The 16570-nt window shown below is 39.9% G+C and overlaps 1 protein-coding gene across 1 annotated transcript in view; it reads left to right on the top strand.

The window, feature by feature from the left end:
* Positions 1-15580, top strand: part of CEP135 (centrosomal protein 135) — a 37972-nt gene extending 22392 nt beyond the window's left edge. Inside the window, exons 18-26 of the mRNA XM_060246389.1 lie at positions 465-520; positions 1113-1281; positions 1748-1858; positions 5926-6111; positions 6409-6618; positions 8991-9193; positions 10392-10496; positions 12235-12375; positions 12938-15580. Of these exons, the coding sequence (XP_060102372.1) occupies positions 465-520; positions 1113-1281; positions 1748-1858; positions 5926-6111; positions 6409-6618; positions 8991-9193; positions 10392-10496; positions 12235-12375; positions 12938-12959 (1203 nt within the window). The 3' untranslated portion in view covers positions 12960-15580. The remainder of the gene's footprint in view (positions 1-464; positions 521-1112; positions 1282-1747; positions 1859-5925; positions 6112-6408; positions 6619-8990; positions 9194-10391; positions 10497-12234; positions 12376-12937) is intronic.
* Positions 15581-16570: the final 990 nt, after the last annotated feature.

Raw genomic sequence — 16570 nt, forward strand, 5'->3', positions numbered from 1 at the left:
GTTCCCTGCTTTTTTTTTTTGCTTTGTCTTTGCAGGTTGCAGCAGAAAGCAAAGCTGCAAGGAATGGATTTTTCCATTAAGGTCTCTGTGCCCAGATAGATAGGGCCCAGAGATCTTAATGGAAAATCCATTCCATGTTTTCCTTGCAACTTTGTCTGTGCTGCTAAGTTTTTCATGAAATGGAGATCAGTTTCAGTGTTCCTATATAGACTGCTGAAGCTCATTGTGTTCCTGCTCAAAAAAACCCTGTTAGAAACGTTCAGGAGATGCTGCAAGGGCATTCTGTTTACCAGGGCTTTTGATGGCCTGTAAGCATTTGGGGGGGGGGGGGGTTGGGGGAGGGGAGTATCTAAGGTTTCCTTCTTTTGGTTTTAAATTGTATTGATTACGGCTTGTAAACTCCCTTAAGTTATGAAGGAAATTGGGATATAATTATTTTACTAAATAAATATATTTTTCCATAGGAAAAAAGTATCCTTCAGTTACGTCAAACGCTTAGTCAGCTGGAGTCCTCCTTGGAGTAAGTAGCAGCACTAGAAATTATTGCTTTAGGGTATTAATGTTTCATCTTGTAACTGTCAAGCTGTATTTTGTAATGAGAAGATTAACTATATTTATAATTGGACCTTCCTAGCTCCACCCACACTCACTCAATCACCAACCAATCACCTCACTTGCTCATCCCCTTCCACCTCCTCTTTCTCTACTGCAACTTGGCAACCATTAAAGGAACACGCATATATAAATTCAAATCATTATAGTGATGTTTGTTTAGCTCAAAGCATGGATATTGATACAGCACAGATATTGCCTGACATGGCCTACCAGGGCAACGTTGTCAGGCATTAAACTGTGTCATAGCTGATACTTGCACAGATGCTTAGGAATGAGTGCTGATCAAGCATTGTGAGAGAAGTGCATTCACTAAGAAATATTTCAGAACATGTTTGAAGTAGCCAAAATCTGTGGAATGCGTTTCAGTGGAAAAAGCCCAAAAGTGTCTACTGATTTGAATGACCAGAAGGTGGCCCACTACTTTTATCATGACAGAATTACATGCCATAGCATAATGCAGAAAGATGGATCCCATTCACCAATCTCTCACTTGCTAGCCAGTTAAAGGATGCCTTGAGTGGCAAAGACCGTGAAGTAGCCAGTCTCCGGCGCCAACTTGATGCAGCACACTCTGAGCTCGATGAAACCGGAAGGGTGAAAGAAATGGCTCTGAAGGAAAACAGAAGGTTACAGGATGATCTAGCTACCATGACCCGAGAAAACCAGGTACAGAGCAGTTCTCAATGACATTTGTACCAAATTATGAATTCAAAAGCTTGAAGTAGTTTTTACCTTTTGGAGAACTTTTTATGCGCAATGGAAGCTTCTTCATGTTTTGGATGTTCAAAAAGCAAAGTGAAAATCAAGACATGAGTAGCCTAGTTCTACTGATGAGTCTAGGCTGCTCATCTTCAGAGTGCTCATCTTCAGGGTGCAGATGGAGGCATATGAATGAATGAAAGCTCCTCCATACTCCAAAAAAATTCCCTGTAAAAAAAAGAAAGAGAGGGAGAAAAAGCATATGAGGGTGTGCTGTAGCCTTGGCTTCAATCCAACATTCAGCTTTCTATATGGATTGGCCATGGTGTCACATGAGTCTCTACCTGCCTTTTGAAGCCTGGATATATACTGTCTCTAGGAAACCATTTGTTCATATTAAGCTGATGCATAATAGTTTGTGTAATCTTAACAGGCAACCTCAAGTGAACTGGAAGCAGCTTTACGTGAAAAAGAAGAAATGAAAATCAGAGTTCATAATTACATAACTGAAGTATCCAGGTTTGAAAGCTTAATGGTGTCAAAGGTGAAGAAATGCATTATCCTGAATAATTGTGTTTTCACAAAACTTACCTATAGCCTGTTTATTGCTAATGTTGTATACTGCTTTAAGATAACCCAAAATTCTGCAACTTTTGTAAGCTGTGAATGTTAATTGAATGTATTTGCTTTAATAGTTTTGCTATTATGCATGAATTAAATCCATAAGCCTTGATCACTAGGACTCTTGCCGCAATCCTTCTCTGGCTTCAGCAGTATTATCTGTAAATAAGGACATAAGAAGAGCCCTGTTGGATCAGATTAATCTTGACCGGCATACAGTTTAACAAACAGGGCTTAGAGACCAAGGCCTTCCCCTACTGCTTCATCTTGGCGCTAGTATTCAGAGGTCTGCTGCCTTAATATATGGTTGGTTTCCTTTAGTTACCAGGACTAGTAGCCACTGATGGATCTCTCCTCCATGAATCTCTCTGACCCCTTTAAAGCCATCTCATTCATAGTATGTGGACCTAGAAAGTTGCTTTTAAAATGAGAGCAAAGTTTGGACATTACCTTGTGCCTACAACCTATAAGTAGAATTTTGTTATAGTGGACACTCCACTGGTGGAAGTTGCACACTTTTTTTGCGTTCTTGCATGTTTGGATCACAGACTAAAAATTAACTCGATCAGGCATGTCCAATTTTGAACAGGTCATGATCTTTTTTTTCCGGACAAAAGTGCTGGTGATCTACCTCCATGAAAATTAAGTTTCAAATTAGTTTTGCATTAGATTTTAACCCACCAAAGTTGGGTTCCACCACTCCCCCCCCCCTCATTTACAATGCACCTTCTGTCATTTACTGGTAAGCAAAATAAGCAAAAACAAAACAGAGAGACGAAGATCCAGAAAGAACTGCAAATAATTTTTCTTAAATTTTTATTATAACTTTCTTTAACTGTCTTAATAACTTTCTTCAACTTCTATTGAGTAATTTGTGTTAAATGTAGGTCAAGTATTGATCCAGGCTGATCTTGCCAATCTTTAAAACTTTGCTCTTGCTAATTAGTGAGACATCTGAGCCTGCATTTCATCCACCAGCTTTTTGAAGTTGGGTGAATATTGCCTGAGGGCCAGTCTCAGGGAATCCTGGAGATGTTCATCTGTCATGTTGGAACATTGTGTACTTTTTGTCATTTTCAGATGGGAAAATGAAGATTCACACAAATAAGTTGAACCGAAACAGGAGTGTACAGCTTCACTGCATCTTTTCCAGTTGGGAAATTTGTCTCTAGTCACTAGCTTCCAAAACGATTCTTGCTCAGCACGGGTCTTGAGAAAAATGTCATTTTTAAGGTTTACTATTTCGTTTTCAAGAGATGCCTTGTTCAATTAGTAATTTTTACTGATCGCAGCTGCAGTTTCCTTAATATCCATATCTGCTTTGAATGGGTATGACAAGTACTCCACAACTTTTTCAATTCTTTGGAAGTCACAGAATCTTTTTTTGAATTCCTGGATAACAGAGCAGATTTCTGTCACATACTTCTCATTCTGAAAAACAAAATTTGGATATTGTCCCAGATGGTCCTGCATATTAGGAAAATGATCAAGAGTGTTGTTTGCAAGGTCAGTCATCATTAGCTCAAATTTGCTCATGTAGGATGAAATTACTCATCATCTCGCCAATGCATTTGTTTTTACCTTGTAGTTCAATGTTCATATCACTTAGTTCACCTGTAAAGTCAGCAAGAAATGCCAGATCACATAACCACGCCTCATCTTCCAGCTCTGCTTTGTCATCTCCCCTCTCCTTCAAAAACCTTATTTCATTCAGCAAATCACGAAATCTTTGCAGAAATTTGTACCTGCTTAGCCACCTTACATCTGTGTGCAAAATGATTTCCTCTGCCCCTTCATCAAGAGTAAGATTGAAAAGCCGTCTTTGAAGTGATCTTCCATGAACTGAATTTACAATTTTGAAAGTGATGTCCATGACAGTCTTTGTATTGAGTCTCTTGCTTGCCAAAACTTGCTGGTGAATGATGCAGTGGTAAGAAAGGAAATCTGGAAAGTCGTCATGCTGTCTACAGAGGCCTTTGAAACTGTTAACCTCACTTGTCATTGCTCTTGCTCCATCTGTAGCGATGGAAACAAGTTTATGCAATGGAAGATTACACTTTGTCACAAAAGATTGGAAAGAGCTGAATATTTCTTGACCAGTAGTTCTCCCTTTTTAAAGAAATTATTCCAAGTAGTTCTTCTTTAACACTGAAGTCTTCAAAAACCATCCGGATAAAGACTAGTAACTGGGCTATGTCTCTTATGTCTATAGATATAAGAGACATCCAGTTGGAGTAAGAAAATAACACAAACTGAAACATCCTCCAACAATTGTTCAGTTGTGTCTCCACGCATCTTTTCTGTTCGCCGAACAACGGTGTTTCTTGACAGTTGTACATCTTTAACAGCAGCTATGATCTTATTCTTAAATCCTTCAAAAAGATTGTCTGCTTCTTCAAGAAAACAATCTTTTACAAATTCTCCTTCATTGAAAGGTTTACATTTCTTTGCGATCAGGTTGCTGACCTTGAAGGATGCCATGGTTGCATTGACTGAATGTGACCTTGGCTTTGCCATCAACTGTTGCTGTTCAGCCAATTGAGCATCAGTTTATGAATTTCACTTTTGGGTGGAAAATCAGCATCAAACTTATTGCTATGCAGAGCCTTATAACGATGCTCTAGATTACCCTTTTTGGGCAAGTATACAGCGGCGTTACAAAGTAGACAACAACACTTGTCTTTCACCATGATGAAGAATTAGTTCATTTCCCATTCATCATGAAAGTGGTAGGTTTTGCTCTTCTTTTGAACACACATCTTCATTATACTGGGGTGGCTGGGGTGCTAAATTAACTGAATCTGGTCCAAAACTGTCACTGTCCCAAAGTATTAAAGATCAATAGGAAATGAAAACCTCTGGATGATGCCAAAACCACACATGCAGTTCTAAAAGTAAAAATAAGAATTCATCATACTGGAACCAATAATCAAATACCGCCACACCAACAATCAACAAAAAAACCCAAACACCTGTCCAGCAAACCATGAGACCAAGTGCGGCTAGTGATCTACCTCTGACCCCTCTGTGATCTACTGGTAGATCGCGAGCTACCTGTTGGACAAACCTGAACTAGATGAACAACACAGTGGTATGTTGGGTTCTATCCCCATGTAGTCTTTGTTTATTTAGCTTATGTTTTCCTCCCAGTATACAAAATGCAGAACAATCATGTGCATCTCAGGAAACTAAGCCCTGAAACCAGTAGAAACTTCCATATGTATGTACTGGTGTTGCAGAACTGAACTGCAGAAAGTCTTTCACATAAGTCAGGGGTGGACAACGGTAGCTCTCCAGATGTTTTTTGCCTACCACTCCCATCAGCCCCAGCCATTGGCCAAAAAAAACATCTGGAGAGCTACCCTTGTCTACCCCTGACATAAGTCATGAATCATGGGATTGACTTTGTTTTACTTGGTCTGTAAAATGTTTTAGTATGACTTTAAATCTGAAATCTTCTTACTCAGAATACCTGAACTGTATTTATCTTTCCTGAATGATGGCTGTTCTTGTGTTTTCTTTTAAACAGCTATCATCCCAAACCCCTAAATTTCTTTTTAAACTTAAAATCCTACAGCTTCACTTGGGGACGTGGATGGCTCACATCCAAAGCTCTTTGTTTTATCTCCATTTAGCTCTTTAAAATAAATGCTGCAGACTGAGATAAGGAAGGCAAAAAATCCACCATTATATAACCATTGATGTTTTAACCAAATCACAAAGGCAGCATCTGCTTTAAACTTTTTGATTTCCTATCTAATTATCTGAACTGCAAATCAGGGATTTATTCTGGTCATAAAAAGAATGAAGTTGTCTTTTTCTGTATGTTGAGGGGATGTAGATGAGTGTGTGTGAGAAATGTGGAGATTTCTTCTGTGGCACATATATTGCTGATTTGGCTTGCTAGCTTAAATATTGCTGATTGGCTTGTCTGGGCAGAAGGCCTTTGTCACTGATTTATTGCTCACTGCATATTTGTGTTTTAACTAGGAACGAGAAAACCTAGAATTGCTGGAAAAATTCAAGATGCTCCATAGCCAAGCTGAAGACTGGGAAGCAAAGGCCCATCAAGCTGAGGGGGACAGCAACTCAGTACGACTGGAACTTCTCTCTGTTGACACTGAGCGAAGACAGCTTAGTGAAAGAATAGACCTACTGGAAAAAGAAATTCAGGAGGTAATCTCTAGTCTTCTCTGAATTGTGTTGGCTGGTCCACTTCACTAATGTGCTCTCTTAACCAAATGCCTCGGTGTTAATTGGAGATTTGCCCAAGGAGCAGGTGGTGGTAATTTACCATCACTGTCAGCTCAAGGAAAAAATTGTTTGAGATTGACTTCTGTTGTTGCTTGCAAATAGTAGTAAGTGTGTTTTGGAAGATTGGGGAAAGAAGAGCTTGAATTTACATTTTAGTATACAGCGAGGGCTATGAACACATATATGAATAATAAGTTTGTTTTTGTTTCTGTTGATTAGCATATCATGGCTCACCAAGCATATGAATCACAGATCTCTTCAATGGCAAAAAATATGGCTAAACTTGAGGAGAGTCTCAATCGTGAAAAAGAAGAGAAGGTTGCAACATCAGCTGATGTGATTTCTATTAGAGATCTCTGTGTTAAGATGGAGGCCAGCAAAGAAAATCTTTCCCGTCAGTTAACATCCAGAAATATGGATTTTGAAAGGGTAAGTGGAAAAGAAATTTGAGCTGTTTTTAATAAAAAGATTCAGTTAGATTAGAAACAGAAGTAGTTGTTTTGGGAGAAGCCACATGAAGGAGACACTAGAAATTCTAATCAATGGAACCCCAAAACTTTTTGGTGGCTTTTATAAGTAGGGATGGGCACAAACCATAAAAGTGGAGGTTCATGCTTTGGAGGTTTTCACAAACCCTGAAGCACAAACTTCTCCATCACATGAACCAGTTCATGCTTCGCAGAGTTTGGGGTGGGGTGAGGGCTACCCAGAAGTGAACTCTGAAGGCAATTAAATGCCACTGGAGCCCACCACCCTAACCTGAGTGAGCTCCAAAGGCATTTAAATGCCTTTGGAGCCCTCTTCCGAGTCAGGCTGCTGGACAGGAAGTGAGCCCTGAAGGCATATAATACTGCCAATACTGTTGTTTCTGTTTTCCATCTCAGGAGCTAGAGATGAGAGTGACTTGAGCAAAGCCGAATAGGTATTTGAACTCAGGTCAAAATCCATCATTCTGTCCCTAGGATGAGCTAGTTTTGGCTACATTATCTTATTCTTGTTTTGCAGTACCTTCTTGTGACACTAGCTTTGTTAACTTGTTTGGGACTTTACCCTTTGCTCTCTAATCCCATGGCTGTCTGCTTTTGCTGTCTGATACAGGAAAAACTTCTGGGAAAGAAATGCCCTCTTTTTGACCCAGGTGTATTAGCAGTAGAATAATTAACAGGCATTCTCACATTCTGACATGTTACTGTTTTATGGTTTCCCACGCTAATGCATCCCAGATCAAAGCTTTTCTGAATTTGTTAATTTTGCTATTCTGCTATTGGATTTTAAGTTTGTGTCACTTGGCATTCCAAACCCCACCAGCTATATGTGGCTCTGCTTACTGTACCTCATTCCTCGTCTGAAGAAGTGTGCATGCACACGGAAGCTTACGTTCTGAATAAAACTTAAGTTGGTCTTAAAGGTGCAATCGACTCCTATTTTGTTCTAGAACTAATCCTTATTCATAGTTAGAAGAACTAACTGTGGTTTGTAGCCCTAATCTTTATTATTATTATTTACTTTGTTTACACCCAGTCTTACTCCCCAATGGGGACACAAAACGGTTTTACTTGTTCTTCCCTCCTTTTTATCCTCACAACAGCCCTGTGAGGTAGATTAGGCTAAGTGTGTTTCCACCCCAAGATCCTCCAGAAAGCTTCTGTGGCAGTGAGGCTTTGAACCTGCATCTTACAGATCTAGTCTGACATTAATCGCTTCACTACACTGGCTCTCATTTAGATACCAAATGTATGGTGAAGCTGTGGTTTTTACCTTGCCAAGCTAACAGTGCAGTCCTAAACAGAGTGACTTCAATAGGCTTTTAGAAGGGTATAATTTATCTCTGCACTAGAAGTCTTGCCTCCAGAGAGCACATATAGAGGGAGCTCAGGGAGCCCTGCTTATTATTTTGGAAGCAGAGAAGCTAGAGAGTCTTAGCCATGGCTTGCTCAATGGGAGAAGGTAGGCCTAAATAAACCATGGCTTGTTCAGAGTAAAGAGCTCCGTGGCGCAGAGTGTTAAAGCTGCAGTACTGCAGTCCTAAGCTCTGCTCGCGACCTGAGTTCGATCTCCGGTGGAAGCTGGGTTTTCAGGTAACCGACTCGAGGTTGACTCAGTCTTCCATCCTTCTAAGAGCCAGTTTGGTGTAGTGGTTAAGTGCGCGGACTCTTATCTGGGAGAACCGGGTTTGATTCCCCACTTCTCCACTTGCACCTGCTGAGATGGGCTTGGGTCAGCCATAGCTTTCATAGAAGCTGTCCTTGAAAAGGCAACTGCTGTAAAAGCACTCTTAGCCCCACCTACCTCACAGGGTGTTTGTTGTGGGGGGGTGGAAGGTAGAGGAGATTGTGACCGCTCTGAGACTGAGATTCAGAGTATAGGGCGGGATATAAATCCAAAATCATCATCTTCTTCTTCTTCTTCTGAGGTCGGTAAAATGAGTACCCAGCTTGCTGGGGGAGAAAGCGTAGATGACTGGGGAAGGCAATGGCAAACCACCCCGTAAAAAGTCTGCCGTGAAAACGCTGTGAAAGCAAAGTCACCCCAGAGTTGGAAATGATTGGTGCTTGCACAGGGGACCTTTCTTTTCCTGTTCAGAGTATGGTTATACTATGATGTTTTGTGGCAGTCCTTTACTATGGCTTTAAATATTCAGATCTTAAAACAGTTCATAAGGGAAAGCAAACTATAGTTAAGTGTTAGGTCTGTACACAGTGCACTTCTTTGGGGTTTTGCTATCATGTGGAAAGGTTGCCTTTAGCCTTTAATATTAAATGAAAGACTATTGACTGAAACAAATTATTGTTATTCTGTAGGTTCAGACACAGCTGGAAGATGCAAAAGCAGAAGCAGAGCTGTTAAAAAAGCAGTTAGCCAGTGAGCGACTAACGATACAAAACCTGGAAACGCTCCTGTCAACTAGCCGAGACAAAGAATTTCAGAATCATTTAACCACTCATGAGAAAGAGTCAGAAATTCTGCTACTCAAAGACAAGCTAACTCTCTCGGACAGTAAACTGTATGTTGCCAAAGCACAGCATTGCTATTCTTACAGCTTGTTTCACCTGTTGTTTGTAATGTAATTCAAAGATGCCTGGATTCTTGAAAACCTTACTGCTGTAAAAGTTAGTAAGAAACAAGAAGGGGATTTGTAGGAGAGAGGAAATCTCATATCTCCCCGCCCCTTCTGTTTACTCCTCTGGTTTGCTCCCTTCACTCCCTGAGTCTTACTCTTGTGTCTGAGGCCAAGAGACAGGTGGGCAAGTGGGGGAGGCTTATCATAAGCAGCTTTCTCTTCCTTGCCTGCTCTAACACTATCATATTTTCTTAAACACTACTATTCTTAGGAGTTTTGTGTAATGTTTTGTGAAGTCATTCTTATTGTTTTTGAAGGTTTTTAAAAACACTGCTCCATTTCTTTTTGAAACAAATTTTAATGCAAATTTGGAGTTTCCCTGAGTTTCCTGAACTCTACATTGTAGCTGTGACCAGCCCACTTTCTTTGAGTTTCTTTATCAGCATTGGGGTGTGTTGTGTGTATGTGTGAGCACTTGCCTATTAGCTTTGAGGACATACCGCCCAAGAACTTTCAATTCGGGTCATCATAGACCTTTATCTCAAGATTAATCATGGTCCCTTAGTAGTGAGGATGCTTTTATATATTCCTTCAATAATGGTGAGAATGTGGTGCTTCCTTTTGTGCATCCCAGAATACCATGCAAGAAAGAATCAAATGGTGGCTATAGTTCACTAGAGGGACATGGAAAGCTACTGTAAGACTGGCTCACGTATGCAGCTGGATCAAATACCCTCCATTTAACTGAGCCACTATAGTCCCACATAGCCAAGTGTTTTGAGTTTACACAGGAACATCCCCATGTAATCATGGGGGACACAGAAGGCCAAAGGTGATGCTCATAGAAGGAGGAATTCATCAGCAGCAAACATATGATCTGGTCTGGAGTCTCAGTTTTAGTTTCTGAGTATGCAAACCTTAACTGGGCCACCCTTTTGAAAGCATTTTCCCTTAACGCTGTGTAGGAGATGAGAAGTACTATTCATCCGTTGCAGAACAGAGCCCTCGGACAAGTGGGGGGAATGTGCACTCATGCATATATTCTTGTTTATGTGTTTGTCTTGTTTGCGGTATTTTTAGTGTTCTTTAAAATGCCATCTGGAAGATGTGCAATTATTTTCTTTGTCTGCAATATTTTTAGAACGAGTCTTAATAGAGAAAATTCTCTGGTCAGAAATAAACTTTCACAGCTGCAAACTGATTATGATATTCTAAAAGGGCAGCTGACAACAGAACGATTTGAACGGTAAGTAGATTTGCATGTTAGATGTTTCATCCATGTATTTTAAAGACTATATTGTGTCTTCTACACTGTTAAATAGAAAATATTAATTACAATTAAATGAAAAATAGAACTTAAGGAATATTCTCTTTCCCCGCAATAGTTCTTTAAGGTTTTGGGATATTATTTTATTGACTAATTCATTTCCTACGCTGGAAGTGTGTTTAAGAGTAAACTTGTGAGATGCATCAGAAATGAGATAAAGGCAGTCAATAATATAAAATATTACTGTATAGCTATTTACATCAAAGCATCAAATTCCAGAATCAATTTAATCAACATTTACTCAGTCTTTGTGAAAAGAGAATGGATGTGACTTTCCATACCATGTCAGGAAGTGATTCCAGAATGATGGATTAGCCATTTTTTTTAAAGCCCCAGCTCTTGCCTTAAGTGGAAGATTGATAGGATCATAAACTGGCCTTTCCTTCCCCATCTAAGTGGGCAAATATGGGGATCAGTTGCCCTACACCTATGAGAGTACCAGGGCTTTAGAAGATAAAACAGGCATCTAGGAACTGAATCCAGAACCAGACTGGTAATTAGTGCCATGTGCGGAGTAGTCTGTGTGTGCATGAACAGAGCCTTCCCTTGGGTAGAGTAAACCAGGATTTTTGCATTTCAACATGGTGACATGTAGCTGCTGGGAGTAGACAGAGCCAGCTGCCAGCAGGCAGACAAGGGCCATCTGGCAGCAATTGGCAGAAGCCACTCAGTCAGGAGCAGTGGTAGCAGGCATGGCGCTACAATGTCACTTCTGTGCATTAGGATGACCATACTTCCTTCCTTTCCTTCATTCACATGGGTGAGGGTCAATAGGAACTGATGTGTAGGAGCCCAAGAGAAAAGGAGAGAGGAAGCCAAAACTAAGAGGAAGTGTAAGAGAGCAAGGAGGAAGCAAGACCAAGGAGAAAAGAGACTTGAGGAGGCAGCAGAAGACGGGGCTGGGAGCAAGGAACTTGGGGAGACATGTAGAGGGGTTAACCCTCCAAAGTAATAAAATATTAAGGGAGACTTGTACAGGTCAGTTCACTTTGGCCCATGTACCCCTTCCCCCATCTGCATGTTTCTTAATGAAAATTTGAAAGATACATTTAAAACATTTAGTTAGAAAACAAACATGCAGAGCATGATCAGACCAGTGATGAACTGTTTTAAAACCCCCACCATTTAACTTTCTTCAGTTGCCATCCAGAGGTGTTTGATGCTGGCTGGGTCACCTTCCATGAATTTTTTTTTTGGGGGGGGGGCTTATTGCTTTATTTATTATAGTATAGGAACTGTATTCGATGAGGCACAAGTGGTTTGTGGGTGCATTTGTGCACATGAATATGTTAGATGTTTGGGATTCCCTGTTCCAGTCAATACTAAGAGCAAATTCTGAGCAGGGTTAATGGTTTTAATGGTTTGGGGTGCTTATCCTTACACCATAGAGATGAATGGAGTCAATATGTCTTTCTCTTCCTCCTCTCCTTGCATTATTTTAGTTTAACAGAACGTCACTGTTAATAAATGTGAAAGAGGAGGGAACAGGAAAAAGAACCACAAGTATTTTGTTCCAAGCTTCCTTACTGTCTCCTTTTCCTTTTGCAAAGAATTTGCAGCCTTAAAGAGGGAGCTATGGGGGCGATCTGCTTTTCAGTATAAAGGGATGTGTAGAGATCTTCCCAAATCCCAGTGCAACCACTTTTCTGTTTGATAGGGAACGTGCTTTTCAAGAGATGCGGCGGCAGGGCCTCAGTGCCTCTTCTGTAAATGTCATATCCCCACTTAGTTCAACAATGAGGTCTCCTTCGCGGTCTCCAGAGAGGATACTTTCAGGACCAGTAGATCGAACAGAAAAGTAAGTAAATAGATCAGGAGTTCACTTTGAAGGCCTTATTTAACTTTCCAGTTTCTGTAGTGCCAGTGAGGAAGAATAGTTTAAATGCTAAAAGTCAGAGTGTACTGGGCATTTTTGAAAAAGTCTGAATTGCAGATCAGTGCTGTGCAAGATCTTGCATAGGGTGCCAGCATGCTGTTGTGCCCTCTTGACCTCCCTGCCCGGTTGTCTGCCACCTGTTTCTTGGATGTAGCTGTGCCTGCTAGCATTTGTCCAGCCAAGAGGATGAAAAATGCACCACTCTCTTATTACGAAGAAATAGTTTTGATTGCATTATGAGCTACCATGGGGGGGGGGGGGTTTGAGTAAGAATCTGAAAAAAAAGTTCTTGCATTGTATTTTGAAACATTTTTTTCTTTTTTTGTATATATTTTTATTTTAAAAACAAAATAGTAACATAAAAGATATAGAAAAAAAGAAAGGGGCTATATAGGGATTTTTGAACAAATTATATTTATCAGAGGCTATAAGAAATACTTCTCTCCATGCTTTCAGTGTATTGATTTTAATTTTTTCTTCTCAGAAATGTGGGTTTCAAGGACTAATCAGTGATTTTAAACAAGAACAAGCATGTTTGGATTCTTTCAGTTGTCAACGATGACATGCATTGTACCTCTAAAATGTTGTGCAATCAACAGCTTGTGAAATCTGAGCATTTAATATGCACTGGTCTCAGCATCCATTCAGCTGGAATATTTGTTCTAGACAAAACCTGAATTGGTGTAACACCATTGTTAACCTCACTCTTTTTTGACTCATCCACATTTGTTTAACTCTGATATGGATTTGTGGGCTGTAATGCAGAGCCAGATAGAGATCAAAAGTCTTAAACCACCATCTCTTTGTGTGTGCTTCTGAATGTTGGATTTGTGTTTGCATCCCACTAATTTTTATAGCCTATACTGCTCTATGTAACTTGAAGTTTTATGCCAACAAAATTAGAAAATACAAAATCAGAAACCACACAGATTAGATAACCAGCTGTTAATTTTATCCCTTAAATTAATATTTTGTTTTGTCTTTAGAGTAAAGCCTGCGTTTTAAAAATTGTCTTTACAGGGTAGTCTTAAACAGAGTCACATCCTTCTAAATCCGTTGACTTTACTGAGTTTAGAAGGTTGTAACTCTGTTTAGGATTATGCTGTTAATTTTGCTTCTGTGGGAGTTTATTTTAGTATTTATGATTTTGTTAATGTTAAATGACAAATTTTATGTATCTGAAAGTAATCTAGCAGCATCATTCTATTTTTTTCTATTTTTTTTAAAGTCCTGACATAAATGAACTCTTCACAGCTGAGAACTTTGACTGTTAAAGGCATAAAACGAGGCAGGTTAGGATAGAAAAGCTACTAGGTAAGTGAAGTAAGGATTAATCTTATTTCAAGATGATAAAGTTGAAATTCTTCTCACGGTGTCATAATATAGTAGCAGGTTCTTTTCCTCACTTAACAAATTTAATATGTTGATTTCATCATCCCTGCCCAGCAGTCTTTTTTTTTTTAATGGTGGAAATCTACACCAAAAATGGAGCTCCTCCCCCCTGTCCAAAATAGTAAGCACATTTCTTTGTGTAGAGAAATATCATCCCTCCATTAAATGGAACCAAGATTTTGAACTCAGGAGATCTGTGTGCGTATTAGACTATGTGTAGTATTGTTGGAGTAAAGAATTAGAGTGTATCCTCTGAAGAAATAACAGCTTGCCTTTTCCCACTGTGTTAATATTGTTTTTTATACTTTGTATACATGTCCTTGGTAGTCTAATATATGACAATATACTAATTACTGTTAAGCAATGAACAAATTATGAACATGCAACTTTCAGGGATAGTTGCAGAATGATTGCTGCACTTTTGAAAAAAATTCTGTATTTTCCGATTTCCATTATAGACAACAAGAAAATGGAAAATGGTGTGTAACAAAGATGGAAAACCCATATCCTAAACATGGCTATGCCTCACCTACTTTTAATAAAGTCTGCTACTTTTGATAAAAAAACTTCTGAACTGAAATTATAGTCTTGCTGCAATAACCTAATAATTAAAGTATCTTTATTGATCTTCGTGGCCCCTATGCAGTCCTACACTTGAGTTCTGAGCCCTGGCTTGAATTTGACCTTGGAGCACTCCAATAGCTAGTGTCAGCATTTTTTTGGCAGGCTTTTTCCTCTGCTCCAGGGAGCAGGCAGCTACTGAGCATGCCCAGAGCTGAGGAGAAAGCCCCGCCCCTGCTCAGTTTCTTCTTTACCACCGCTCTGAACAGACCTTGTTGCGCTTTCTCCACTTTTTTTCCTCAGCGTTTTTACCTCATATCTTCAAAGACCTCCTCAGATTTTTCTTCTACTTAGTCTCTTTTAAAAAAACAACTTTCCAAAAGGTGCTTGAAATACAGGGGCAAATTGCCTTGTTCTTACTGCCTACCTTGTTGAGAGAAGGGCATAAGGTCAACTATGGCTGGCAATGGCCAGTTTGGTGTAGTGGTTAATAGCGTTATACTCTACTCTGGAGAACCAGGTATGATCCCCCACTCCCCTGTGCTGTTCAACCTGTGCTGTGCCATCTGCACTGGCTTTTCTGGTGGAGTACAAAGTCAGGTTCAAGGTTTTGGTACTAACCTTAAAGACCTTAAGCGGTCAGGGATCCATGTATCTTCAGGTCCACCTTCTCTGTTATCCCCCAAAGAGTGTTACAATCTGCAGAGAACAATCTACTGGTGATCCCAAGCTCAGAAGAGATCCAGCTGTCCTCGACCTTGATCGTCTCTACTGGTGATCCCCAGCTCAAAAGGAGTCTGGCTGTCCTCGACCAGAGCCAGGGACTTTTCAGCCTCTCTGTCAAACAACATCAGCACCTTACAAGACTTAATGCAGTTCTGCAGGGCTTACAAGACGCAGTTGTTATGCCAGTCTTTTGGTTGAGGACAATGAAGGGTACCATCCTTCCGGTACTCCCTCCCCCCCTTTCCTGATTCTTCTCTACTTTCCTCATGAGGCAGTCACAATTTGAAACTGAAGTTTTAGTGCCATCTTGCAATGTTTTTAATTATATAGTATGTAAATTGTTATTAATAATATTATTATCACTGTTGTTTACTGCCCTCAGTGTTGTGTACTCAGAGGAGGGTGATTTATAAATTTAAATTATAAATAAATATGAATATTTTGGAAATATGGATGGCTTATTAGTATTGTGCCAATTTTGTACTTCCTGCATAATTCAGACTGCAAATGACAACAGGACACAAGACAGAGTACAATGGTAACGTGTCCCTAGCCTGCTATGGTGTCTTTGCTTCGCACGTTACAGCAGAGTCTCAAGCTGCTCTTCCACTAATGCCCTTTGAATGTTGAAAGCTACATTAGTATTACATTCGTTCAAAGTAGCATTGACTTCAGTGGTGAGATTCAGTGGCATAGGCTGCTTGTTAGCTCATAAAGTAAACCTTTATCTTTTCCCCTGTGTAAAATAACTGCAATGAAATAAAATTTCTTTGGAGAGTTCATACAGTTGGTTTTAAGCAAGGTAACGACTCGTTACACTTCCTTGAATTTGGTGATGTTAATTTCACTGTTGAAAAGGAGGGATTTTAATCTATATCAGGGGTAGCCAAACTGGCTGGGGAGCCGCATGTGACTCTTTCACACACATTGTGTGGCTCTCAAAGCCCCCACTACCCCATTGATTGGCTTGGAGAAGGCATTTGTCTCTTTAAATCACTTCTCCAAGCCAAGCCAGCCAGACGCTTAAAGAACACATTTAAAGTTGCTTTCTTTCCATCTCCTTCCCCCAATCTATTTACCTGCCTGCCTACTTGCCTGCTTTCAAACATCTGGCATTCATGTCTTTGGCTGTCAAACATCTGACGTTTATTCTCTGTGGCTCTTGTGCTAAGCAGGTTTGGTCACTCCTGGTCTGTATACCACTGTGTTATTTTAACAAACTATTATAATGCAGTAGCCCCTGGGGGTTTCCATCATTCTGCAACAAGAGGTTTTCAAGTAGGTCTGAATTTATGAGTCTTATGAATCCATTACCGTTTGTATTTATTTTGTATGTTGTAAATAAAGTTGTCTAAATTGTCAGCATTTTAGTTTTAAGACAGCACAACTTCATTTCTTAAATTACAAAAGAAGAGGTGAGCTCGGCGTGGTGTCCCTT

Source organism: Heteronotia binoei, chromosome 9 (genome assembly GCF_032191835.1).
Source record: "Heteronotia binoei isolate CCM8104 ecotype False Entrance Well chromosome 9, APGP_CSIRO_Hbin_v1, whole genome shotgun sequence".
In the NCBI taxonomy this organism is placed as follows: Eukaryota; Metazoa; Chordata; class Lepidosauria; order Squamata; family Gekkonidae; genus Heteronotia; species Heteronotia binoei.